The sequence below is a fragment of the Oncorhynchus kisutch genome, linkage group LG15 (assembly GCF_002021735.2).
Source record: "Oncorhynchus kisutch isolate 150728-3 linkage group LG15, Okis_V2, whole genome shotgun sequence".
Lineage (NCBI taxonomy): Eukaryota > Metazoa > Chordata > Actinopteri > Salmoniformes > Salmonidae > Oncorhynchus > Oncorhynchus kisutch.
This window is the reverse complement of record NC_034188.2, coordinates 77,149,120-77,175,765: the sequence shown is the minus strand read 5'-3', so window position 1 is coordinate 77,175,765 and position 26,646 is coordinate 77,149,120. Positions and strand designations below refer to the sequence as shown.

At 43.1% G+C, this 26,646-nt stretch overlaps 1 protein-coding gene across 2 annotated transcripts; it reads left to right on the top strand.

Moving 5' to 3' along the window:
• On the top strand, window positions 1–26,318 carry LOC109904911 (von Willebrand factor A domain-containing protein 5A-like). Of its 2 annotated transcripts, XM_031791131.1 has the most exons (24): window positions 10–128; window positions 1,651–1,785; window positions 9,058–9,108; window positions 9,341–9,543; window positions 10,228–10,450; window positions 10,792–10,967; window positions 11,166–11,280; window positions 11,847–12,022; window positions 12,200–12,288; window positions 12,446–12,590; window positions 13,703–13,782; window positions 14,111–14,225; window positions 14,380–14,538; window positions 14,753–14,856; window positions 15,141–15,358; window positions 15,650–15,679; window positions 15,864–15,968; window positions 16,150–16,200; window positions 16,338–16,355; window positions 16,915–16,941; window positions 24,556–24,600; window positions 24,807–24,964; window positions 25,234–25,357; window positions 25,631–26,318. In XM_031791131.1, the coding sequence occupies exons 3-24, from the start codon at window positions 9,066–9,068 to the stop codon at window positions 25,708–25,710; spliced, it is 2,484 nt and encodes an 827-aa protein (XP_031646991.1). In that variant the 5' UTR covers window positions 10–128; window positions 1,651–1,785; window positions 9,058–9,065; the 3' UTR covers window positions 25,711–26,318. The 2 variants fall into 2 exon arrangements, with proteins under 2 accessions (XP_031646990.1, XP_031646991.1); XM_031791130.1 differs by lacking the exon at window positions 1,651–1,785 and having other exon boundaries at window positions 1–128.
• The last annotated feature ends 328 nt before the right edge of the window (window positions 26,319–26,646 follow it).

The window sequence follows — 26,646 nt, the reverse complement described above, 5'->3', positions numbered from 1 at the left end:
ATCTTTATAAACCAGGAAGAAGTAGCCTACTCGGATATTAATGCTACACGAACGTAGAAACGGTGGGATTCTATCTCCAAGACCAGTAAAAGGAAATAATTGAAAACTAGCCTATCACATATGTCAAGGTAATACGTTACATAACTGCATCGTTTGGGGTTGTTTCGCATATTTATCTCAAAATATTCAACATATGTTGAAATGGCATGAACCTACTTTGCTTATTAATGTTGGTGGCCAATAAATGTTAGCCAGAAATAGCCATTCATTTCGATTACATCCACATATCATACCATACTTATTTTATGGATGTATTTTATGGAGGTTTAAGTTGCTAGAATTAACGCAATGACAGCGGAGCAACAAGCAAAGTGACCACGCCTCAGTGTCTGTTCTAGAGTGCGCAACGTTACAGAACGTTAAGAAATTAATCATTTTGGGGAGACCAGAGGCAATTGTGATTTTGTGTGTGTTACACTATTGCCCGGAGCCCACCTGAATTAGGCCAGTAATTTTCTTATGTAAGACACTTCCATCCATAGCAGCTTGAAGTATCAGGGGGTGCTGCAGCACCCCCTGATAAACTGAAAAAATAAACTCCCTTAATTTATACGGTTGAAGTCAGAAGTTCACATACACCTTAGTCAAATACATTTAAACTCAGTTTCACAATTCCTGACATTTAATCCTAGTTAAAATTCCCCGTCTTAGGTCAGTTAGGATCACCACTTTATTTTAAGAATGTGAAATGTCAGAATAGTGATTTTATTTAAGCTTTTATTTATTTAATTACATACCCAGTGGGTCAGATGTTTACATGCACTCAATTATTATTTGGTAGCATTGCCTTTAAATTGTTTAAATTGGGTCAAATGTTTCAGGTAGCTTTCCATATTAAGTTGGGTGAATTTTGGCCCATTCCTCCTGACAGAGCTGGTGTAACTGAGTCAGGTTTGTAGGCCTCTTTGCTCGCACACGCTTTTTCAGTTCTGCCCCACATTTTCTATAGGATTGAGGTCAGGGCTTTGCCATTCCAATACCTTGACTTTGTTGTCCTGAAGCCATTTTGCCACAACTTTGGAAGTATGCTTGGGGTCATTGTCCATTTGGAAGACCCATTTGCAACCAAGCTTTAACTTCCTGACTGATGTCTTGAGACGTTGCTTCAATATATCCATGTAATTTTCCTCCCTCATGATCCCATCTATTTTGTGAAGTGCACCAGTCCCTCCTGCAGCAAAGCACCACCACAACATGATGCTGCCGCCTCCGTGCTTCACAGTTGGGATAGTGTTCCTCGGCTTGCAAGCCTCCCCCTTTTCCTCCAAACATAAATGGTCAATCAGTTCTATTTTTGTTTCATCAGACCAGAGGACATTTCTCCAAAAAGTACAATCTTTGACCCCATGTGTAGTTGCAAACTGTAGTCTGGCTTTTTTTAATGGCGGTTTTGGAGCAGAGACTTCTTCAATGCTGAGCTGGTTTCCTCCAGCATCTTCACAAGGTCCTTTGCTGTTGTTCTGGGATTGATTTCCACTTTTCGCACCAAAGTACGTTCATCTCTAGGAGACGGAACACTTCTCCTTCCTGAGCGGTATGATGGCTGCGTGGTCCCATGGTGTTTATACTTTCGTACTATTGTTTGTACAGATGAACGTGGTACCTTCAGGCCTTTGGACATTGCTCCCAAGGATGAACCAGACTTGGAGGGAGGTCCACCATTTTTTTTCTGAGGTCTTGGCTGATTTCCCCATGATGTCAAGCAAAGAGGCACTGAGTTTGAAGGTAGGTCTTGAAATACATCCACAAGTACATCTCCAATTGATGTCAATTAGCCTCGGAAGATTCTAAAGCCATGACATAATTTTTCCCAGCTGTTTAAAGGCACAGTCAACTTAGTATATGTAAACTTCTGACCCACTGGAATTGTGACACAGTGAATTATTTGCAAAATAGTCTGTCTGTAAACAATTGTTGGAAATATTACTTGTGTCATGCACTGTATATCATTAACGTTTATGAATTAGCAAATTATCTAGCCTAGGCAGCCAATGTGCATATCTAGCCTAGTGCATATCGAGCACCCATTATTGGCTTCATATCATCATATATAGCTATTTCTTTACATAACCAATATTTACAGTTACACCCCTGTTTCTGCATGAACATTTTGTTGCTCTCAAAACTACTTGAGTAGTCTGATGGTGCCCAGAATATATTGTTTGCAACTTATTTGGCTTTCCACTTCTGGGAGTACTTGGCCCATCCACAGGGGGTACTTGAGAAGACTCATGAGACCATAGGCCTACTGGTAAAATATACATAAAGGGGTACTTCAGTGGTACTCTGAACAGAGCAAAATGTACTTGGTGTTACATTAACTGAATAAGGTTGGGAAACCATTGCTCTACAGGCTATTTAAATACATTTTTTGTAGAATTCATACAATCTTAAGGTTAAAATCACTTGTTTTCATAATTCAGCTGCTTGGCTCAGGATAATTTTAATACTGCGCTACAATTGCTCCAACCCTAGCAGTCTTGACAACCTCACGTGCCTAGCAAGAGACAACAATAGTCATGTCATTCATGTTATCCAACATATAGACGTTAATGCTCAGGACAGTACAATGACATAGTCGCCCCCCCCACCCCCAAAAGAGCAAACATTTGCCCATAAAACATGCAGACAGTGAGACACTTTTCAAGCAGGGATAGGACCAAAATGGGCGTACTGAGTTTCATCACTAGCTTGTATCGGTTTGTAGAAATTCAAGGTGTTTCATTTGCCTCCGGTTACAATTGGCCCTGGTCTCCCCTGAACAGACATGAATCACAGGCTCTAACTTATTTATCTGCTGTGGTTAATGTTGCACTATTGCATATTCTACCTTCGGTATGATGGGATAAAGTAGCCTAAATGCAAGGGTGTGTGTTTGTTCTGAGAAGCTTCTTGCAAAATGTTTATATAATCCTGGTTGATCAAAACTAGTGTGAAACGTTTACTTGCATCTGTAACTCCGTTTGTGGTAGCCTAAATCTCTGAACGATGACATACCTGACCTCCAGGTGGCAGGTAGGCAGGTAGGCAGGTAGGCAGGTAGGCAGGTAGGCAGGCAGGCAGGCAGGCAGGCAGGTAGGCCTACCTCCTGACATTATTGACTGTATTTTTTTTTTAATTATTATGTTTTACAAAAAACACAAGGAAGGGGTAACATTAAAGTATTAGAACATGAAGGACAAACAATACAGCATCAAGACACACATGTATGTATCAGTCTTTCCGCAACAGAGCCATCCTTGTGTGAGGGTGCATGTGCATGATAGTGATATAAAATAAGTAAGTTTCCTTTTTCATGATCACAATCTTGTGAAACCCGAGCCCTCCAAGATCCCCCCCACAGTTCCCCAATAGCTGTCCCTCAACCATTCGAGTCCCCCGCCCCCTGAAAAAATAAATTTATACAATTAATTCCATTCCCCATCCCCAAGACTGCACCAACAACCAAGAGAATGAACTAATGAGAAAAAAGACAGAAGAAAACAGCAAACAACAATACACTTTTTTTAAATATATTTTTTTCGAATCCATTTAAAACAAAGGACATGAAGGACAACTGAAATCATAACAGCAATGCCTACTGTATGTTTGTGTGCATGTCTGGCACTATTACATGTATGTGTGTGTTCTTGTATGTGTTTATTTGAATGAGAGTGTGTATATGCATGTGTACAAACACCTGCACGGCATCAGCCTCAGGCAAACCGGCATTAGTTGTAAAAACACTGTCCCACAGTGTCATTCTACTTTTATTATGTTTTATTTAGACTTTTGACCATCATTCTCTCTCTCACACAACAACTCCACTGCCACTTGTCTCCAATTCCACATACCAACCCTCAGCTTCCCTCAGCCCATCCTATCATTCTCTCTCTCACACAACAACTTCACTGCCACTTGTCTCCAATTCCACATACCAACCCTCAGCTTCCCTCAGCCCATCCCATCATTCTCTCTCTCACACAACAACTTCACTGCCACTTGTCTCCAATTCCACATACCAACCCTCAGCTTCCCTCAGCCCATCCCATCATTCTCTCTCTCACACAACAACTTCACTGCCACTTGTCTCCAATTCCACACACCAACCCTCAGCTTCCCTCAGCCCATCCCATCATTCTCTCTCTCACACAGCAACTTCACTGCCACTTGTCTCCAATTCCACATCCCAACCCTCAGCTTCCCTCAGCCCATCCCATCATTCTCTCTCTCACACAACAACTTCACTCCCACTTGTCTCCAATTCCACATCCCAACCCTCAGCTTCCCTCAGCCCATCCCATCTATCTCTGCTGGCCACCCACTTCGTGTTTCTACGCAACACATATCTTTCAACTATGCTATGATGTTTAACATACAATTTCTATCTATCTAATCGAATAGAATCTACAGATTGCGTGTTGAAGATAAATACTTTTACTAAGAGTATTAGTAATTGACTTACCCGGTCTCTCAATCTCCTAACAGTACTATTTATTATTGACTATTGCATTCCATTCTATTTTACCAGTTCAACCAGAGATTACACTGGCTGGACATATATTGACGTTATTGCATCAGGCTGCTGTGGTTTCATACTTTGTTGTTAACAACAACTTCATGCTTGAAAATGTACATTTCTGCACAAAGCTTCTGTTTTTTCAGGAATTACTGTATGTTCTGGAAAGACCAATATTGTATTATTGTACAAAGCAATGTTCTTTTTCAGCAACCAGCAGTTATGGTGCATGGTCAACCAGGGCTCGATACAAACTTAAACCAATTTAATGAAGAAGCAACATTAGCACGGGAATGCCCCTGTCGGTGCGTGGGTCAGGGTTCCACGTACAGGGCTGCACAGTTAAGCTAAACACTCCAGGCCAGACGATCATCCCTGTCAGTACCAGTTAAAAAATTAAATAATGTTTGTAATAATGCTATTTTTAATCAACCTATTAAATTACAGATGGATTACCGAAGCGGTTTGTTGTAGATTATTATTCACATGTGCGCTGCACACACAGCCTGTATCAGGGATCATCAACTAGATTCAGCCACAGGACATATTTTTCTTGAGTAGATGGATGGGGAGCTGAACATAATTACAAATAATTTGTTGACTGATCTGTGGGCCACCATCTAGGGAACCCTGCCATAGATAGTCTCTGCCTGGCAGAAAGAATGTGCAGCTTTGAAACAGTTGGTTGTTGAGTGGTGCTGAAAGTGGTTCAAAGTGTTGTTTGAATCCTTGGGACATCCCTGCCCTAACCCTTACCTAATCATTGTAAATTTCAACTTCAATAGCATGTGTTGCAGAAGACATTGCAGAGCTACATTGGAAGTGTGTGTGTAACAGACCACAAGATGGAGTAGAAGATGCTCTTTCCTCATCCAGAACAATTCATAAACTTCCATTGGAATAATACAACTTTAACCAAGGACTGTTTTACTTGAACTGATAGCAGGTGCAAATGGTAATACTATATGGGTACCTTTTTCCAACCCATGTTAGAGCCGACAGGGAAACCTTCTTACAACTTCAATCCAGTTCAATGGCAGTTCAATAGTTCAATGGCAGATCCCCAGGCTTAGTTCAATCCAATCCATTTGCACTAAAGCATTCTGCCTCAATGAAGGAGCACTTTCTTGGCACAACTGTCAAAGGCCTTCTTTCCCAACCACAGTCAGGACTGCCTTTTATACCATTCTGCTTTCCCTGGCCATTGACTTCTCTCTGTGATGCCATTCCATCTCTTCCCAACCCAATCCAACAGGAACTAACACTGGCATGCAGACCAAAGCATAAATTGCCTGAATGAATTTACTCCTACCTCCGCTCCCCCATTCTTAAGAACTGGAACTACAGTTTTGATGAATTCAAATATGTTCACTACTCATTTTGGGATCTTATGAGTGTTGAAACATTTGGACAGTGCAGTCTTTGTGTTCTTGTTTATTTATATGGGCTCCAAGTGGTGCAGTTGTCTAAGGCACTGCATCTCAGTGCTAGAGGCGTCACTACAGACCCAGGTTAGATTCCAGGCTGTATCACAACCGGACGTGATTGGGAGTACCATAGGGCGGCGCACAATTGGCCTAAAGTCGTCCGTGTTAGGGTTTGGCTGGGGTAGGCTGTCATTGTACATAAGAATTTGTTCTTTACTGACTTGCCTAGTTAAGTAAAAATAAACGGTGCAATCTCAATTGTGTCAATTCCTTTGTTTGGAGAGCATATGTCTGGTTTGTCCATAATGTTTCATGTGTGAACGCGCATGCTTCAGCATGCATAGATATACCTGGCCTGTGCACCAAGAATAGGTATGGCCAAATGTTTGTGATGTTCACGTATGGTAACTCAATGGGGAGGCTGTATTCAAGCCTAGGAGTCTCTACCTGTGCCTTGTATGGTTAGGAGAGGTTTTGCTTGAGAAGAGGCCCTTTTTGTTTTGAATGCTCACATTTTAAAGTCAGAAGTTTGTAAATATAATTTAATTGTACATTTATCACCATCACCAGCGCTGTGTAAATAAATCTCTATCTGCCTGACTACTGCAAAATCTTTGTCCTTATGACTGCTACAAGGTCCCTATTTTACAGCAGTATGCTGTCTATTTAGTCAGGCAATGCCCACATTATTCTGACATATTTAGAATGTGGTAATGTTTATTTGTTCAATTTTTTTTCTTTCTGTCGGCTATTAAAACGATTAAACATCAAATGTAGGTCTTTGAAAATTTACAGTTAAGTGCTTGAAAAGGTCCCAAAGAGGAACAAGAATGTGGTCCTCCTGAGCACTGCACAAAATGGCTGAGATCAGTGATCGTGAGGAAATGAAGCCAGCCATCATCCTGGACTACAACCACAACAAATGAGGTGCGGAAAACCTGGACAAGGTAATTGGGACTTACAGCTGCAGGAGGATGACTGGCCCCTGGTCGTCTTCCAAAACGTCATTGATGTTACAATGCCTTTGTGATATGGAACAAGATCAACCCTGCCTGATAAGCGGAACAAGAGGGTGTTTCCGGAACAGATGGGAAAGGCACTTGTAACATCACACATTCAAAGAAGGGAGCGCCTCCCCCGTACAGCAGCCTCTGCAGTGCTTGTGAAAGCTGTTCTGATCCACCTGAGGCTGCAGCTGGGGCAGGCAAGAAGAGGAGATGCCAATTCTGCCCCCCCCCCCCAAAGAAGGACTGTCAAACAAATACGATGTGCTGCACATGTGAGAAATACATCTGCAATGTCCATGCACACACACTTGCATATTGTCCTACATGTGCTAATTAGAGTTGATTGATTTATGTTTTTGTTTTGTATCTATTATCATATTGTATTTGTATTGTTGTTTACACCTTGTGGGTGGGGGCAATAGTTTAAAAAATGGGAGAAGACTAGTATTTTGTAGTTGAATTACTCATTGTACAGTATATACGAATATATCACTATGTTGCCAAAATTGTTTGACTTATTGTTTTACTTCAATAAAATGCATTCAAAACTACTTTCTGCATATTTCTGCTACTTTCTTAGGTAATCTCTTGCTAAAAAAAGTTATGTTTACACCTATGCTGTACCTTTTAGGAATAATAATAAACCTCTACTTTAGTAAAGAAAACAACTATGACAGGTGTGTTGTAATAAAAATGAGTGGTGTCCACTGATTTTAAAAGCAGGCTCATTATGGGACACAGGCCAGGTCATTATCAATTATAAAAAGTGAGACCAAATCATGTGATTGGTGCAACAACTGAATGTTGGTAGCAGTAGACCCCAGAATAAATACCTGTCCACCGAGAGAGCCACAAGATTGAACTTCTCTCAACTTTCTAGAGTTTTCCCTGTTAAAACCATCCGCATTTCCCTTTACCGTGTCAATTGTGATCGAATCGACGCAATATTAGCCACTTTAAATGCAACAAACAAACTATGCAAGAGATTTTGTTGTAGGTAGAAGGCACCAGAGTAGGATTCTATGGTACTCCTTTTGTGCACGACTCGGCCCCTACACTACACAGACCGGTGCAGCATTAACAATCAGAGTTGCAGCAGGCTTATATGCCAATACACTATTGCCATATATGGATGTGTGAAATTTACTTTTAACTGGTCTGTGTTTACAGCTGTGAATGTGAGTAGCTGTGCTTGATTTGAGTAGAAAGTTGCATGTGCAAATTTTGTTCATATCCTTTGCTAGTTAGTAATTAGCCCAGTTGTTATAGATCATTTGTAGTCAGAAATAGGGGAGTGAATGCTTCCTACAAGAGCACACAAAGTGTGCTTGAATACGCTAAGTAGCCAATAGGCAGAGGGTAGCATAATTTGTCTGATTCTCTGTAATTATGGTATGGGAATAATAATGCATTAGATTTTGTAAAGTGATTTATTGCATCAAACACATTTTCATTCACCTTCTTGTATGAAGGACAAGTGGATAAACAGGTTAATGTCAAGCCCTGCATGTTGAAAAAAAAAAAAATTCTCATGTAATGTATTCATACATTGAACACCACACATTGGCTGTGACTGTAGGCTGAATGATTGAACAGCTATTTCCATGTTAAAATGTTATGGGATGCATTTTCCTCCATTGTTTTGATGGTAGGCCACTCTGGTAGACCTTCAGTAGGATCAAATAGCCACAGTAGCCTACTTGGCCACGGTTAAAACTGTAACTGAAAGTGGGTACAGCCTCGGTGTTCACAATTAGTTAAACGCGCGCTGGAAGTTACACAATATTTAAAACATGTCCAGTTTGCTTTCAGCAGACTTGAAATTTGCTCCGTGGTAAAAAATGTTTTGAGGGAACATTGTTGGAGAGCCCTGCCAACATGGTTAGATAAACCTCTCAATGACTGTCATCCTACTGTCAGTGGTTGCATTCTGTGGCTGCCTTTATAAAACAATTAATCATAGACACTTGGCATATTACCATTAACTGTTTACTGTTGGCAATTAACTTTATTCATGTAAGACGCCGGTAAAAGGACTGATATGACACCTGACTTCTCCATACAGGAGCCAAAATGGTGAACTGCTGTGGATTGGTAACTGTCAAGAATGAACCAGGTACGGTTTGAAAGCAGACATGATTGTTTACTTCCAGTGTCTGTTTCTCTTCCTTTATGAAATAAATACTTCAGAACATTTCACCACATTTTATATTGTTTTTCACTAAATTAAACATTTCCATGAGATGAGCCATAAATGACATTTTACTATTTCCAAGTTGTTCCCAAACGTTGTCATCGTCAGTTTTCTCTCTTCCATCTGTTGCTCCATCCACCCCTCCTTCTCTCAGTGCCTCTGAAGAGTATTGTTGTGGAAGTGAGTGTGCAGGGGCATGTGGCCACTGTGAGCTCCACTCTGCAGTATGAGAACCAGGAGCAGAGCCCCCTGGAGGCCATCTTTGTTTTCCCTCTGCCAGGAGAGGCTGCTGTCTGCAGGTTCAGCGCAAAGATAGGACAGACTGAGGTGGTGGCTGAGGTTCAGGAGAAACAGAAGGTGAGGAGAGATGACAAGTCAATAATGAGACAAATGCAACATTTTTATGACATTTTCTGAGATCTACAAAAGTATAATTTATTGCAGGACTTGGGTTAATTTAATGTTAATACCAATCGATAATATGTTAGTACAAATGTTGTTACTAGTGTAATTACTAGCATTACTACACAGTTTTAAGAGCAACTTAGTTTCATGGCAACCTAATAATTGATTCCTAAATGGCAAATATCCTCACAATCCACCATGTTATCTGGTGTGTGTGGTGAGCATTCTGGTACAAAATGGTTGCTGTGTATCACCTAGGTGGGTACCACACATTGATGGTGGATGAGATGAGTTTCCCCCTTACTATGTAAAGTGCTTTTGGTACCTCAGTTGGTAGAAAGGCTCTATATAAATCCAATCCATTACTTATAATTATCACTTTATGGTTAACCAGCAGTCTATGACCTAGGGGCCTTCAAAAGTTATTCAGATGTTTGTTGACAGCTCTCTGCTCTCAGTATTAGACTCACCCTGTAAAACTGGTTCCCAACCTACTGCTTTGTCAAAGCGACTCTCTGTCAAACCCCATTGACCTGACTAGTGTCAGTCACACGGCACCCTCCCCTGGATGTATGCTACTGTACTATACTGTGTCAGGTTGATGATGCGTCCTTGTGTTCCTCTGTCCCTCCTCAGGCACAGGAGCAGTATGATGATGCATTGAGTTCGGGCCAGCAGGCCTTCCTATTGGAGGAGAGTGATGAGAGCCCGGACGTGTTCAAGCTAAGTGTGGGCAGTCTGCCTCCAGGGGAGAAGGCCTCTGTCAGCCTGGACTATGTGACAGAGCTGGCTGTACAGGCTGACGACGGCCTGAGGCTCTGCCTGCCCGCCGTGCTCAACCCCCGTTACCAACCCCAGGGTAAGAACATGGGCCCCTGTATAGAGACACAAACCACTAATACATCATAGGGCAGTGTAAAACAAAGTAAAACCCTTGTGGGCAGCAGTGTGACTAGGAACCAGTACCTGGTCCCATAGGGTGGTGGTCCTCACTCCTGCTATTGGAGACCCACAGGGGATGGTAAAGGCTTTCGTTACAGTCCCGTTTTAATGAATGAATCATTATTGAATTCATCAAGGTCTTGGTGCGTTGTTGATGAGATGAAAGGAGTGTTAGTGTTGGGCTGGAACAAAAACATTCTAATCTGTGGGTCTCTCTCCCCTCTCTCTTCCTCTCTCCCTCACCCATCTCTCTCTAAGGGTCAGACAGTGGTAGTGGTGGCAGTGCCCAGCTGTCCTCGGTGCCCGCTGGTTCTGTCCCCTACAGTCTGTCCCTCAGTGCCCATGTGTTGTCCCCTCATCCCATCTCTAGAGTAGAGTCCAACTGTCCCCTGGACCCACTCAACTACCTCAACACAGAGAAAACCCAAGCCACGGTACTGTGTGTGTGTGTGTGTGTGTTCATATGCATGTGTAAGTGTGTTGCTTTACGTACGTACGTATGAATGTGTACACTGTGTGTATGTCTGTGTGCTTGCACTCTCACTAGCACCATAAACCATCAGAATCCTTCATAGTTGTTCAATTCCCTCTCTGACTGCTCTGCCTTCATGTGAATGTTGTTCTAACTGCAGGTCAGTCTGGCTGCAGGTCATCAGTTTGACCGGGATGTTGAGCTGTTGTTGTATTACAAAGATACCCATCAGCCTACTGCTATAGTAGAGGCAGCACAGGCTTCGGCCAAGCCAGGTGAGGGGGGTGCACTCTGTTGTAGATTGGTGTATATGGTGTACATAGTCTATCGGTAAATAGCCCACCCATTTTTACCTACCTCATCCCCATACTGTTTTTATTTATTTACTTTTCTGCTCTTTTGCACACCAGTATCTCTACCTGTACATGACCATCTGATCATTTATCACTCCAGTGTTAATCTGCAGAATTGTAATTATTCGCCTACCTCCTCATGCCTTTTGCACACAATGTATATAGACTCCCCTTTTTTTTCTACTGTGTTATTGACTTGTTAATTGTTTACTCCATGTGTAACTCTGTGTTGTCTGTTCACACTGCTATGCTTTATCTTGGCCAGGTCGCAGTTGCAAATGAGAACTTGTTCTCAACTAGCCTACCTGGTTAAATAAAGGTGAAATAAAAAAAAATAAAAAATATGAGATCAATGAGTAGTCTAGTCTACTACCATCATCCATGTTTATAGAGAGGGACATGGTGAGACTGAAGGAGAGGCGTCTTATAGAAATGGAGAAAACTGTTGGACACTTTCTTTCTCCTTCTTTCTCTCGCCCCCCCCCCAGGCTCTCTGATGGGTGACCCAGTGGTCATGCTGAGCTTGTACCCAGAGTTCCCTAAGGATGTGATGTCATCTATGACCTCACACGGGGAGTTCCTGTTCGTAGTGGATCGCTCTGGCAGCATGGAATGCCCCATGCACCTTGGGTCTGGGTCACAGGACCGTATTAGCAGTGCCAGGGTATACACACACACACACAACCCTATTCTAGTGAATGAACAGCTCAATCTGCACAGGATTCACCACATGGTAGTTTGGCGTTAAATCCAGTACACAGTGGTTACTCTGTACTAGTTCTTTAAGACTGTCCTATAAAGTTTGAAGAGTAAAGACACTTGTTGGACTTCTCTCTTGCAGGAAACTCTGCTGCTCTTGCTGAAAAGCCTGCCCATGGGCTGCTACTTCAACATCATCGGCTTTGGGTCCAGTTATGAGTCCTTCTTTCCGTGAGTGTTTTCTCCTTCCAACCCCTGTTTCAATCTTGTTTACATCTAATAATTTGCAGCAGGTAGGGGAAGGATTCAAATGTCCATGGCTTGGGTCTGTAATATGTTGTGGTAATGACCCTTTGACCTTGTGTGTGTATATCTATCTGGACGTCAGTAAGAGTGTGGAGTACAGCCAGAAGACTATGGATGAGGCTCTGCAGAAGGTGAAGGGAATGAGGGCTGACCTGGGAGGTACAGAGATCCTCCAGCCTTTAAAACATATCTACAGCCAGCCCTGCCTCCCCGACCAGCCCAGACAGGTATCTAACACACCTTACATTCCTTACAGTGCCTTACCGAGTGGCGCCGCAGTCTAAGGCACTGCATTTCAGTGCTAGAGGCGTCACTACAGACCCTGGTTCGATTCCAGGCTGTATCACAACCGGGACATGATTGGGAGTCCCATAAGGCGGCGCACAATTGGCCCAGCTTTGTCCGGATTAGCGTTTGGCCGGGGTAGGCCGTCATTGTAAATAAGAATGTGTTCTTATCTGACTTGCCTAGTTAAAAAGCAATAATAATATACACAAACACTCCCACAGAGAAAAATGTCTGTACTTTCTGTAACAATCCTTCCATTGTAACAGAACCTCATGCGTTGCTTTACTGTGGGTTATACAATGACAGTAGGGATGATGTTTTTCGACAGATGTCCAAACATAATGATAGTTAAAATGATCTAGATGAAAATAATAAATTGTGTGCAATGTTATCAGGTAACAATAATGTAAATGCCTTTGCTAAAGCCTGCCACCGTATCCTCCAACAGGCATTTCTTTGGAAGTTTCTGAATGTCCTTTTATCTACTTTAGTTTATGCATACGTGTATAGATGCCGCAATGTATAACGACTGTTACCCAAAATACAGATGATGTATTTTTGATGATGCCAAAGGAACGACTGTACCATGTTTGACTAGGTTTGTTTTTTGGTGTCTCAACTATCTGAGTGGTCAACAAAAATCTGTCAGTTATTGTATCATTGTGGAGTGACATTTGAATATTTTTTTCTAATCATCTCACTCATTGGCCTTCTATATACCTTACACACACACACACACACACACACACACACACACACACACACACACACAGTGATTCATTCAGGTTCCTCTTGAAACACCTGAAACTCCTCCCACCTTTCCATGTGTAACGCACAGGATATGAACCCTGGTCTCCCACGGGAGCAACCAATGTCTTAGACCATGAGGGAATTCCCTTTTGGGCATGTTTAGTTATTTTGAGTGTGGTATTACTGGGACACCAAATAGACCTGTGTTTTTGGTTACTAAGGAAGCATTCTCAGTATCAGTGCTGCACGTACATTATTTAACGTTGACACATTATCAACATACCCGCTCTGTCCTCCACAGCTCTTCTTGTTCACTGACGGTGAGGTGGAGAACACCAAGGAAGTCCTGGATCTGGTGAAGACGAATGCCGGTTCTCACAGGTGGGCCCACAAGCACTGTTTCCCCTATCATTACCTAGTTGGGGCAGAGATCCCATAGCTAGGTCTGTCACCTCCCACCTGAAAGAATTGGACTAACTGGTTTTAATGGAGTTTGTTACAGAACCCACTGCGCCTGTCTGGAAAGTAAAGGTCAAAACACTGGTATTTTTGACTCAAAAGATGAATTGTAAAACCCAATCTAAAGTAAACCTACCCAACCTGTCTGTGTTTTCAGTCACCCCACGAGGACAAGAAAATGATACAAGTGATATGGATTTTGGTGTTTGATAACAACAATAATAGTGATTCCAGGGTGTGTCCCTGTCAGGTGTTTCTCCTTTGGGATCGGGGAGGGGGCCAGCACTGCTCTCATTTCTGGGGTGGCCAAGCAGGCCAGAGGGCACGCACAGTTTATCACAGGACAGGACAGGATGCAGCCCAAAGTAAGAGAGCGTATCAGTGTGTGTACATGTGTAAATGGAGGGCTGTATTGGTTACAAACATTTATCACCTTCCTTATTCTCTCTTGTTTTATCTCTTTCCTTTTTTAATGATGTTTTTTACCACTCTCCCACCTCCTTAACACTCCTCCCTCAGGTGATGCAGTCTCTCCGGTTTGCCCTGCAGCCAGCTGTGGTGGACATCTCAGTCAAGTGGAATGTCCCAAAGGAGGTGTCTGTCACCCTTCTGTCTCCACCAATCAGAGTGGTCTTCCAGGGTCAAAGGGCGCTTCTGTATGCCCAGCTCACTGGGGAGGTGAGGACTCTGCCTTCTACTGTTATGAATGTTAATATTGTTTAACATGCATTATGTCAATGTTCAAATGACACTGGTAAGGTCATAACTTATTTGCAAGACAACTATTTTTTGGGTCACGGTCCACGTGTTTCACTCAACCCTGTATTTCCTTGTTTTCTTTCTCTCGTTCTGTCTGTCTTTCTCGCTCTCTCTCATTCTCTCCCCTGCTCAGAGCTCGGGGGACACAGAGGGCTCGGTGACAGTGAAGTACAGCCTGGCCATGCAGCCTGTTGAGAACCGGCTGAGCTTCAGTCTTAAGCCTACAGAGGACACTGGGTAAAAACAACACTGCAGGCCTTGGTCAGATGCATTAAGCAATGTGCCACTATTTACAGGCAACACTGCTATGATGCTCCATTAACAGAAACTGTGCCAGCACTTCTAATGCATTTCAGCTATGTAGTATGGTTTGATATATATATATCGTACTGTAGGTACCCCCATCTTATCATCGACCCTCGTCTCCCCCACTCCATCGTCTTCATCTCTCTATCCCTCCTCTCCCCCACTCCACCCTCTCGCTCTTTCCTCTAATTCTTCTCTCTATCCCTCCTCTCCAGAATGGCCGTCCACAGGCTGGGTGCTCGAACCCTAATCCAATCCCTGGAGGTGGAAGAGCGGGAGGAGGATGGTGAGAAGGAGGGAGTGAAAGAGAAGGTGATAGAGCTCAGCGTCCAATCAGGAGTGAGCAGTGCCTTTACTGCCTTCATCGCTGTCCACAAAGGAGATGGAGAGGCCCTGCAAGGACAGCTGCTACGCAGACATGTCCCCACACCAAGTGAGTGAGTGTTTGTGTGACGGGGAGAGGCCCTGCAAGGACAGCTGCTACACAGACATGTCCCCACTCCAAGTGATTGAGTGTTTGTGTGACGGGGAGAGGCTGTACAAGGAAATTATTTTATGCAGATATGTAAATGGCGCTAAATAAATTGTAACCGCGAGCTGAAGTGTCTCAATCTGTGCCCCCTGCACGTGTAAGACAGAATCCTCATAGTTTAGTCATTAATGAGTTTGGTGCGTGTACCTTCATGTTTGTAACCCAGTGACCTGTGTTTCCCTTCTTTCTCAGTGTTGAATCTAAGGGGATGTTCACTGACAGGTTTGTGCTACTTTGCCACGGTTATATTGTTACTGTTGCAGATTCATTTTATTTGAACAAACAATACAAGGTACTTATACAAATTGAATTGACTAATTTATTCTTTAAATTAATACCATTGTTGGTGTGGGTGGAAATCTAACCACTTTATAATTTGTATTGTGGATCTTCATGTTTTGTGCAGATTTTAGCAGTAGTGTACTTGAGCGCGATATGAAACTATCTGAACTCGATGACCGAGCTGATCAGCTTGTTTGCTCTGCGTCAGAGTTTGTGGTCGGCACAAAGAGTAAGTGTAAGATGCATAAAAGAAGCAGTAAGCACCAAGTCTCTATTTGGTTTAGAAACAAATTTGCATGATTTGAGGATATTACCATATTTAAATTATGCATAAGTATCCGTTTATGAGTTTATAATGAACATACTAATTCTAGACCCTGTTAATACAATCACTGTTAATTTGTATTAAGGTATGTCTGCTAAAAAGAAGGCTGAAGGTTCGCTCGCCTCTAGGGTGAAGGGTACGTCTAAACTACACTTGTTTAGTAAAAAAAAAAAAACATTTTAATTTGTGTGATTCGCGTTGAATGATTGAGGAAGTTACTAATACTGCTCTTCGTCCTTTACCTTCTGGTTTCTTGTGTCCTGGTGCAAATAGGATTCTTCTCTAAACAACGTATGTAATTTGCAAACTATTTAATATTCTATTTGAACTGTATTACTCCCAGCACAAATATTTTGATGCGATAATTAGGGTCAGGGTTCCAGTCCATTTAGGGTCAGGGTTCCAGTCCATTTAGGGTCAGGGTTCCAGTCCATTTAGGGTCAGGGTTCCAGTCCATTTAGGGTCAGGGTTCCAGTCCATTTAGGGTCAGGGTTCCAGTCCATTTAGGGTCAGGGTTCCAGTCCATTTAGGGTCAGGGTTCCAGTCCAGTTAGGGTCAGGGTTCCAGTCCAGTTAGGGTCAGGGTTCCAGTCCAGTTAGGGTCAGGGTGACCCAGTTAGCCACTGGCGATTATAATGGAGGGGTTGAGGTATTAGATAACAGTATGTAACCGTTTTGATAATTTGTTGTCCCATCAAACTTTGCCCATTCTGAAGGGAAGCCATTAGTGCCTGGAGATTTGTTTAGTTTTTAAAAAGAAATGCATTTTAATTTGTGTGATGCGCATTGAATGATTGAGGAAGTTACTAATACTGCTCTTTGTTCTTTACTTCTGGTTTCTTGTGTCCTAGTGCAAGTTGGATTCTTCTCTAAACAAGGTTTGTAATTTGCAAACTTGTAAATATTTTTTTATTTTGACTGTATTATTCACAGCACAAATATTTTACCGTGATGATTAGGGTCAGGGTGACCCAGTTAGCCACTGGCGATATAATGGAGCGGTTGAGGTATTAGGTTCCAGTAAATCAAATCAAATTTTATTTGTCACATACACATGGTTAGCAGATGTTAATGTGAGTGTAGCGAAATGCTTGTGCTTCTAGTTCTGACCATGCAGTAATATCTAACAAGTAATCTAACAATTTCACAACAACTACCTCATACACAAGTGTAAAGGAATGAATAAGAATATGTACATAAAAATAAATTAATGAGTGATGGCCGAACGGCATAGGCAAGATGCAGTAGATGGTATAGAGTACAGTATATACATATGAGATGAGTAATGTAGGATATGAAAACATTAAATAAAGTGGCATTGTTTAAAGTGTCTAGTGATACATTTAATTACATCAAGATGCAGTAGATGGTATAGCGTACAGTATATACACATGAGAAGAGTAATGTAGGCTATGTAAACATTATATAAAGTGGCATTGTTTAAAGTGGCTAGTGATACATTTATTACCTCCATTTTTCCATTATTAAAGTGGCTGGAGTTGAGTCAGTATGTTGGCAGCAGCCACTCAATGTTAGTGATGGCTGTTTAACAGTCTGATGGCCTTGAGATAGAAGCTGCTTTTCAGTCTCTCGGTCCCCGCTTTGATGCACCTGTACTGACCTCGCCTTCTGGATGACAGCGGGGTGAACAGGAAGTGGCTTGGGTGGTTGTTGTCCTTGATGATCTTTTTGGCCTTCCTGTGACATCGGGTGGTGTAGGTGTCCTGGAGGGCAGTTTGCCCCCGGTGATGCGTTGTGCAGACCTCACTACCCTCTGGAGAGCCTTACGGTTATGGGCGGAGCAGCTGCCGTACCAGGCGGTGATGCTCTCGATTGTGCATCTGTAAAAGTTTGAGTGTTTTTGGTGACAAGCCGAATTTCTTCAGCCTCCTGGGGTTGAAGAGCTGCTGCTGCGCCTTCTTCACCATGCTGTCTGTGTGGGTGGACCATTTCAGTTTGTCCGTGTTGTGTACGCCGAGGAACTTAAAACTTTCCACCCTCTCCACTACTGTCCCGTCAATGTGTATAGGGGGGTGCTCCCTCTGCTGTTTCCTGAAGTCCACAATCATCTCCTTAGTTTTGTTGACGTTGAGTGTGAGGTTATTTTCCTGACACCACACTCCGAGGGCCCTCACCTCCTCCCTGTAGGCCGTATCGGCGTTGTTGGTAATCAAGCCTACCACTGTAGTGTCGTCTGCAAAATTGATGATTGAGCTGGAGGCGTGGATGGCCACGCAGTCGTGGGTGAACAGGGAGTACAGGAGAGGGCTGAGAATGCACCCTTGTGTGGACCTCAGCGGGGTGGAGATGTTACCTACCCTCACCACCTGGGGGGGTGGCCAGTCAGGAAGTCCAGGACCCAGTTGCACAGGGCGGGGTCGAAACCCAGGGTCTCGTGCTTAATGTCGAGTTTGGAGGGTACTATGGTGTTAAATGCTGAGCTGTAATCGATGAACAGCATTCTTACATAGGTATTCCTCTTGTCCAGATGGGTTAGGGCAGTGTGATTGTGATTGCGTCGTCTGTGGACCTATTGGGGCGGTAAGCAAATTGGAGTGGGTCTAGGGTGTCAGGTAGGGTGAAGGTGATATGGTCCTTGACTAGTCACTCAAAGCGGGGCGGCAGGGTAGCCTAGTGGTTAGAGCGTTGGACTAGTAACCGGAAGGTTGCGAGTTCAAACCCCCGAGCTGACAAGGTACAAATCTGTCGTTCTGCCCCTGAACAGGCAGTTAACCCACTGTTCCTCGGCCGTCATTGAAAATAAGAATTTGTTCTGAACTGACTTGCCTAGTTAAATAAAGGTAAAATACATTTTAAAAAAGCACTTCATGATGACGGAAGTGAGTGCTACAGGGCGGTAGTCATTTAGCTCAGTTACCTTAGCTTTCTTGGGAACAGCAACAATGGTGGCCCCCTTTAAGCATGTGGGAACAGCATACTGGAATAAGGATTGATTGAATATGTCTGTAAACACACCAGCCAGCTGGTCTGCGCATGCTCTAAGGACGCGGCCGGGGATGCCGTCTGGGCCTGCAGCCTTTCAAGGGTTAAAACTTTTAAATGTTTTACTCACGTCGGCTGCAGTGAAGGAGAGCCCGCAGGTTTTGGTATGGCCGTGTCAGTGGCACTGTATTGTCCTCAAAGTGAGCAAAGAAGTTTTTTAGTCTGTCTGGGAGCAAGACATCGTGGTCCGCGACGGGGCTGGTTTTTCTTTTGTAGTTTGTGAATGAGTGTAGACCCTGCCACATACCTCTCGTGTCTGAGCCTTTGAATTGCGACCCCACTTTGTCTCTATACTGACGTTTAGCTTGTTTGATTGCCTTGCGGAGGGAATAGCTACACTGTTTGTATTCGGTCATGTTTCCGGTCACCTTGCCCTGATTCAAAGCAGTGGTTCGAGCTTTCAGTTTTGCGCGAATGCTTCCATCAATCCACGGTTTCTGGTTGGGGAATGTTTTAATCATATGTAACTGTTTCGGTCATTTGTTGTCCCATCAAACTTAGTCCATTCTGAAGGAAAGCCATTAGTGCCTGGAGATTTGTTTGCTTAGTGCCTGGAGATATTGCATTATTCATTTTTGAAGTGGTTATTTCTGAAGTAAGTCTATCATGTTGCTCTGTCCCAATTGAGGGGGGATGAAGTAAGTTTGAAAAAATGCTCTTTCTCTGGTTGCTTGTACAGATTTGTATAGTATGACTCAAATGCATTCTGTATTTCATCCAATTTGCATGTAATCTTCTTTGTTTTAGGGTCTTTTATTTTGAAAATGTTATTTTGTGCTTGTTTTCTGAGTCTCCATCATTCAGCATGCTTGTATTAAGCCTCTATACCGTATTTATTGGTTTGCGATCAAGGAGTTGAGTTAGGCAAACACCCTTATGATCTGATAAGTCGCTCTGACCGACCCTACAATCCTTAAGCTTGTGCCTTTCTGTACTGCATATAAAAAGTTGTCTAAATTGGAGTATTCAGTGTGGCGGGCTGAGTAAAAACCATATTCCCTATCTGACATGGATGTCACGCCGTACATGAAGGAGTCCTAAATCCTGTAATATCCTATTGATCTTTTTAGCAACCAGGTTAATTTTCCTATTTTGATTTGTGCTGTCCTATTTTGAGTTTAAAATCCATATTAAAATTCCCTCCACAGATAAGAGTGCCAGAGTTTCTGTGGCAATTACCGTAATTTCTGGACTATTAAGCGCACCTGGATATAAGCCGCACCCACTGAATAAAAAATAAAAAGTATTTTGTACATAAATAAGCCGCACATGTCTATAAGCCGCAGGTGCCTACCGGTACATTGAAACAAATTAACTTTACACAGCCTTTAAACGAAACACAGCTTGTTACAAAAATTAATATGCTCCGCTATCTTTGCATCAGTGAATTTGCGGATGTTTGAAACTTTTTCCTCGTAGTTGGGAGGGAGCTGCTGACACAGACTCGTCTGTACCCTGATAGACAGGCCTTTATGTCTCATAAATCTTAGACACCACGATGGTCCACCTCTAAAATCCTCAAACTTCATTGCGGTGGTGATTGTTTTGACTTTCAGTCGGATCTGCACAGTTGAAACACCTCGGCCGTCTGCTCTCTGTGTGTTGACCCAGTCTTCAAGCTCATTTTCTAGTTCGGGCCATCTGCTTTTCTTCCCTCTGAAAGCTTTTTTTGTCTTTTTGCACTGAGTCAGGTCTTCAAGGGTTCAAAGCGTGGGAAAAAAGTAGCGGCTTATAGTCCGGAAATTACGGTAAATCAAACACCTTCCTGTACAAGACCATGTCACTCTCCAGAGGCACGTATGCATTAAATAATGTAAATTCCTTGTTATCCAGTTTACATTTAACAAATATAAATCTACCCTTTTACGTCTGATATAAACTCAAAGTTAACTGATTTTGGGATCAAGATTCCAATGCCCCTTCTACCCATGTTATAAGAAGAAAAAAAGGTATTCCTATATGCCATTTTCTTGAGTTCTCGTGTTCAGGAGGGGATAAGGAAGTTTCCCGCCAGAATAGTATGTCAACTCTCTCCCGTTCTTCTTTGCTATTACGTTACTTCTCTTGATGGCACTCCCCAGTCCGTTTGAGACTGATGACCTTACTTCTCTTGATGGTACTCCCCAGTCCGTTTGAGACTGATGACGTTACTTCTCTTGATGGCACTCCGCAGTCCGTTTGAGACTGATGACCTTAAATTCTCGATGACTCATCGATATAAACCATAAAACCTGTGCACCATAACAGCCTGCTTAATATGAACCTAAAAATGAACTCAAACAAGAACAATAAAAAGGTAAACCAAAGTGGGAAAATAGTTTATTTGGACTCCCGTGTCAGTGGACTGTCTCTTGCCTCTGGAATTTGAAAGGCCCCTCACTCAAATATCAAAATCCGTGACGCACCTGTTGGAACCAAAAATAAAAAGGGCACCCTTTGTCACTTAAACACATTGGTTAATTACAAGAGAAAAAAAATAAAGGGAACACTTAAACAACACAATGTAACTCCAAGTCAATCACACTTCTGTGAAATCAAACTGTCCACTTAGGAAGCAACACTGATTGACAATAAATTTCACATGCTGTTGTGCAAATGGAGTAGACAACAGGTGGAAATTATAGGCAATTAGCACTCCCAATAAAGGAGTGGTTCTGCAGGTGATAACCACAGACCACTTCCTTCAGTTCCTATACTTCCTGGCTGATGTTTTGGTCACTTTTGAATGCTGGCGGTGCTTTCACTCTAGTGGTAGCATGAGACTGAGTCCACAACCCACACAAGTGGCTCAGGTAGTGCAGCTCATCCAGGATGGCACATCAATGCGAGCTGTGGCAAGGTTAGCTGTGTCTCAGCGTAGTGTCCAGAGCATAGAGGCGCTACCAGGAGACAGGCCAGTACATCAGGAGACGTGGAGGAGGCCGTAGAAGGGCAACAACCCAGCAGCAGGACCGCTACCTCCGCCTTTGTGCAAGGAGGAGCACTGCCAGAGCCCTGCAAAATGACCTCCAGCAGGCCACAAATGTGCATGTGTCTGCTCAAACGGTCAGAAACCGACTCCATGACGGTGGTATGAGGGCCCGACGTCCACAGGTGGGGGTTGTGCTTACAGCCCAACACCGTGCAGAACGTTTGACATTTGCCAGAGATCACCAAGATTGGCAAATTCGCCACTGGCGCCCTGTGCTCTTCACAGATGAAAGCAGGTTCACACTGAGCACATGTGACAGACGTGACAGAGTCTAGAGACGCCGTGGAGAACGTTCTGCTGCCTCCAACATCCTCCAGCATGAGCGGTTTGGCGGTGGGTCAGTCATGGTGTGGGGTGGCATTTCTTTGGGGGGCCGCACAGCCCTCCATGTGCTCGCCAGAGGTAGCCTGACTGCCAATAGGTACTGAGATGAGATCCCTTGTGAGACCATATTTTGGTGCGGTTGGCCCTGGGTTCCTCCTAATGCAAGACAATGCTAGACCTCATGTGGCTGGAGTGTGTCAGCAGTTCCTGCAAGAGGAAGGCATTGATGCTATGGACTGGCCTGCCCGTTCCACAGACCTGAATCCAATTGAGCACATCTGGGACATCATGTCTCGCTCCATCCACCAACGCCACGTTGCACCACAGACTGTCCAGGAGTTGGCGGATGCTTTAGTCCAGGTCTGGGAGGAGATCCCTCAGGAGACCATCCGCCACCTCATCAGGAGCATGCCCAGGCGTTGTAGGGAGGTCATACAGGCATGTGGAGGCCACACACACTACTGAGCCTCATTTTGACTCGTTTTAAGGACATTACAGCCTGTAGGGTGGTTTTCCACTTTAATTTTGAGTGTGACTCCAAATCCAGACCTCCATGGGTTGATAAATTTGTTTTCCATTGATAATTTGTCTGATTTTGTTGTCAGCACATTCAACTATGTAAAGAATTTCATTCATTCAGATCTAGGATGTGTTATTTTAGTGTTCCCTTTTATTTTTTTTGAGCAGTGTATATAGGTCATACATGCATATCATGAATCCTCCCCATGATATGCCTTTCTGCCACCCTGTTGTCGCTGTGTCATTCATTGTTAGCTAATAGATATGTTATTAAATTGACCAGACATAATGTGTCCATAAAGGCACGTACTTTTGGCTACTCGCCCTTGCTCAGTAGTGGGGAAAAATAGGGAAGACATTTACGTATTGCAATGTCAACCGTAACAACTCAATATGTCTAACAGCTAGCGGTAACTATTAAGTCTGTTAAATCTAATTCAGTGTTTTGCATCTTCTCACTGGAAATGCGTGAGTCTCTGTCGAATGTGAGCGTCCTCTTGCCGAGGTGACTTGCTTGAGTCTTTCCGCCGGTGAAGACTACTTTCTCCTGGTGGTATACTTCACTGAGATGCCCCTCGACTTCAGGTCCTCCGCCGCCTTGTCTGCATTGCTCGTATGTAACCGGGCCATTACATTTTTGCCGGGAATGGTGTTTAAAAGTGAATCCCTTTGTCTTTTAGTGCCTTCTTGATAGGGGTGTAATTCCTTACTTCCTTTTCAGTATTTCTCCCGTGTAGTCATGATCAAAGAACACTCGTTGGCCTTGGAAGTTAACAGGCTTTTTCCAGGCTGCGCGGGAAAAAACGATGGGTTTTGGTGGGACACAACTGGGGGTTTTTGAGGCCAGAACTCGGTGTGCTCGGTGTGTTCTCTCGAGTCCCAGGTCTGTGTCAAGTATTTATTTGAATAGACCCTCCACGAAGGTGGGCATCGAGTCTTTTTCTGTGCCCTCTGCCACGGAATAAAGTTATTATGTTATTATGAAGTGAAAAACTGTCGTTCTGTCACTGTTGCCTGTAGTGCATGATGGCTTTTCAAAGACTGTACAAGTGCACCCTTGACTGCAGTGTTATGTGTCTGTTTCCCAAATGTGCTGATCTGCATCCCACATTATTTGTTTTCTTTGAGTTTGTGGTTAATGTTCATGTTGAACTCCTTTAGTTATTTTCGTACATCTTCTCGAAGTTCCTCTTGAAACGCCTGTGAGCGCATTCCGCAAATCCTCCTTTATCACCTCATGAAATTAGGATACTTTTGCTGCTGCTAGCTTATTTGCGCTAGCATGAGCCATCTCTGTTTAGACTACGATTTTAGCTTCTCCTGTCTTGTTACAAACTATTGTTGTAGCTCCACAACCTTTTCCTACTTTCTTCTTTTCCATTTTAAAGTAAGTTACTATAATGCTCAGAGTAAATACTTGAATTTAGGGGGGGGAAAAAACAATCGATGTGCAGTATGAAAAATCAGGCAGCCATTTCCTAAATTGCGTCACAGGAAGCCCTCGACAATACACATTTTATAGCTTTATTTCACATTTCATAGATTTTACAGAAGTGTTGAATCACATAATTAATATTGATTTATTTTAGAAGTAAACTGTGATTAGATTATTTAGTTAATCAATTATTGATAGACTTGTGTTAATGGGAATATTCAACGAATATATGTTTTTCAGGTGCTTGTGAAGTATTAGAATGTGACGAAGACTGTGATGAAGAAGGTAATTTGGGACAGGTGTTAATGTCTGTTTTAAGCTAATTCCAAATACCTGCAAATTGTTACTGTGTTTGATGCTCCCTACGTTATTTTTTATTGTGACACAGCAAAAGGATTTAAGTGCAACGGTTAGGATTAGAGTTCGGGTTGAGGTATTGATGTACATTACGGAAGCATTTCCATTTCAATTATGTTGTCCAATCCCAATAGACTTTGACTCTCCAGCCCCAACCTCTAAGCCTGTGAGGGACCCTCTCCTCCAGCTGATCTCCCTTCAGAAGGCCTCTGGTTCCTGGGTCCTGGAGGCAGCATTGGCTGAGGTGCTGGTGAAGACAGAGGAGGAGGTGTCCAAGCCAAAGCCTGCACAGGTAGGTCCACAGAATTAAACTGATATGGCGTTTCGACAGGCAGCAGGATGAACCGAAAATAGATGAGCATGCTGCAAGATGATGCACTTTCACAGAGTGTCTGCGCGCGTGCTCTATAGAAAGACCATCAGATCTGGACAAAGGCATGATGACCATTGAACTGAATCTCATGTCTCAGCGTCCTTATCTTCTGCCTCTTTCCGCTCTCTTTCTCATCATCTTTCTCTATCCCTTACTCTGTCTCATCTGTCTGTCTCTCCCTATCTAAGGTGGACCAGGAGGTGTGGGCCACGGTTCTAGCCCTGGTATGGCTCTATGGTTTCAAGATGGAGGCTCAGGAGGAGTGGCAGTTTCTTGCCATGAAGGCAGTATCATGGATTCAGGCTCAGAAAGGTAGCTATAGCTTACACTCATAGTCCTGGCAACTCTTGTCCTTCTGCCCTGATTGGAAAGAAAATGTTTAGGTGAAAGCAATTTCCTAATAGGAATCTACCATACTGTATTACTTAAATGACAAATATATTTACATTTTGAGTATAATCATTCACAATACAATGTTGGTGGTATTTTGTCTTCAAACAAGTGTTGAAGATACATTTTGCCCATCCTTGCCAACATGATGCCACAGTATAATGATGCCTGTCCTGGTGATGTTGTGTGTTTCAGTGGCCAGTGTGTCTGAGTGTGTCCAGGCTGGAAACACCCTTCTGGGTTGCCAAGTGCAGAAAGACACCCTGGGGCTCTGACATGTTCACCCTCCCAGTCCTCAATCTGTCCCCCATATGCCTGCTACTCTACCTGGAGTGGGATATATACACACAACCCTGCCTGCTCCTAGTCCAAGCAAACTGGTGGAGCTAGACACTGTATCCGCCTAAACAAGCCTAATTATCAACCTCTTACCTATATCAGCCTATTGTCATTTACTGTTGGGACACTTATGTATCTCAATGTATTGGTTGTTATTAACATATCACCATTCATCTACGTGCTACGTATACAGCTAAACTTGTTTAGACTTTGCTTTGGTTATCAATTCCATATAGACTACTGGAAACAATGTGTATGCAGTACTTGTCATCACTAACCAAAATGATAGCCTTATGCTTGCTCCAAACTGGGCACTTTATTAAAATAACGTGGAAACAACATTCTATGTATATTGTATGTATCCATTATCCATGTATATGGGGCCAAATGCATGCAGGAATGAGTTGTGGATAATATGCAAAGCTAGATGAGTGCCTATCCCAGTGCCTTTACTGTGTGATCATGAAACACTGTGTCTCTGTATTCATGTAATTCCTCATATATGACTGCACTTGATTAAAATCTATCACAATCTACATCTTAATTGGTCATTGTATCTATTTTCTTAATGACTTCACTCTGTTCCTTCTGCATGGAACCTAGAATAGGAGTAGCTGAACCCTCCTGGAGAGTCACTGGGAGTGCAGGCTTTTGTTCCAGCCCTGCTTGAACACAGTCCATGAGGAGTGTTAGGTATGATGAGTAGGCTAGAAGACCCCATTAACGTCTTTTTAAGCCTAATATGGGCAGCGGAATGTGGTGACGCCATACTTCACTCTGAGTAGATAACCAATGAATTGACTAGCCATAAACACGATAACCATACAGATATGTTTAGTGTTTAGTCCATTGACGAATTGCTATAGCCAATA

Coding starts and splice junctions, on each gene's coding strand:
- LOC109904911 (XM_031791130.1), top strand. CDS start 9,066: ATGGTGAACTGCTGTGGATTGGTAACTGTCAAGAATGAACCAG. Junction 11,281..11,846: donor ACAGGCTTCGGCCAAGCCAG/GTGAGGGGGGTG, acceptor CCCCCCCCCCAG/GCTCTCTGATGGGTGACCCA. Junction 14,226..14,379: donor AGGACAGGATGCAGCCCAAA/GTAAGAGAGCGT, acceptor CTCCTCCCTCAG/GTGATGCAGTCTCTCCGGTT.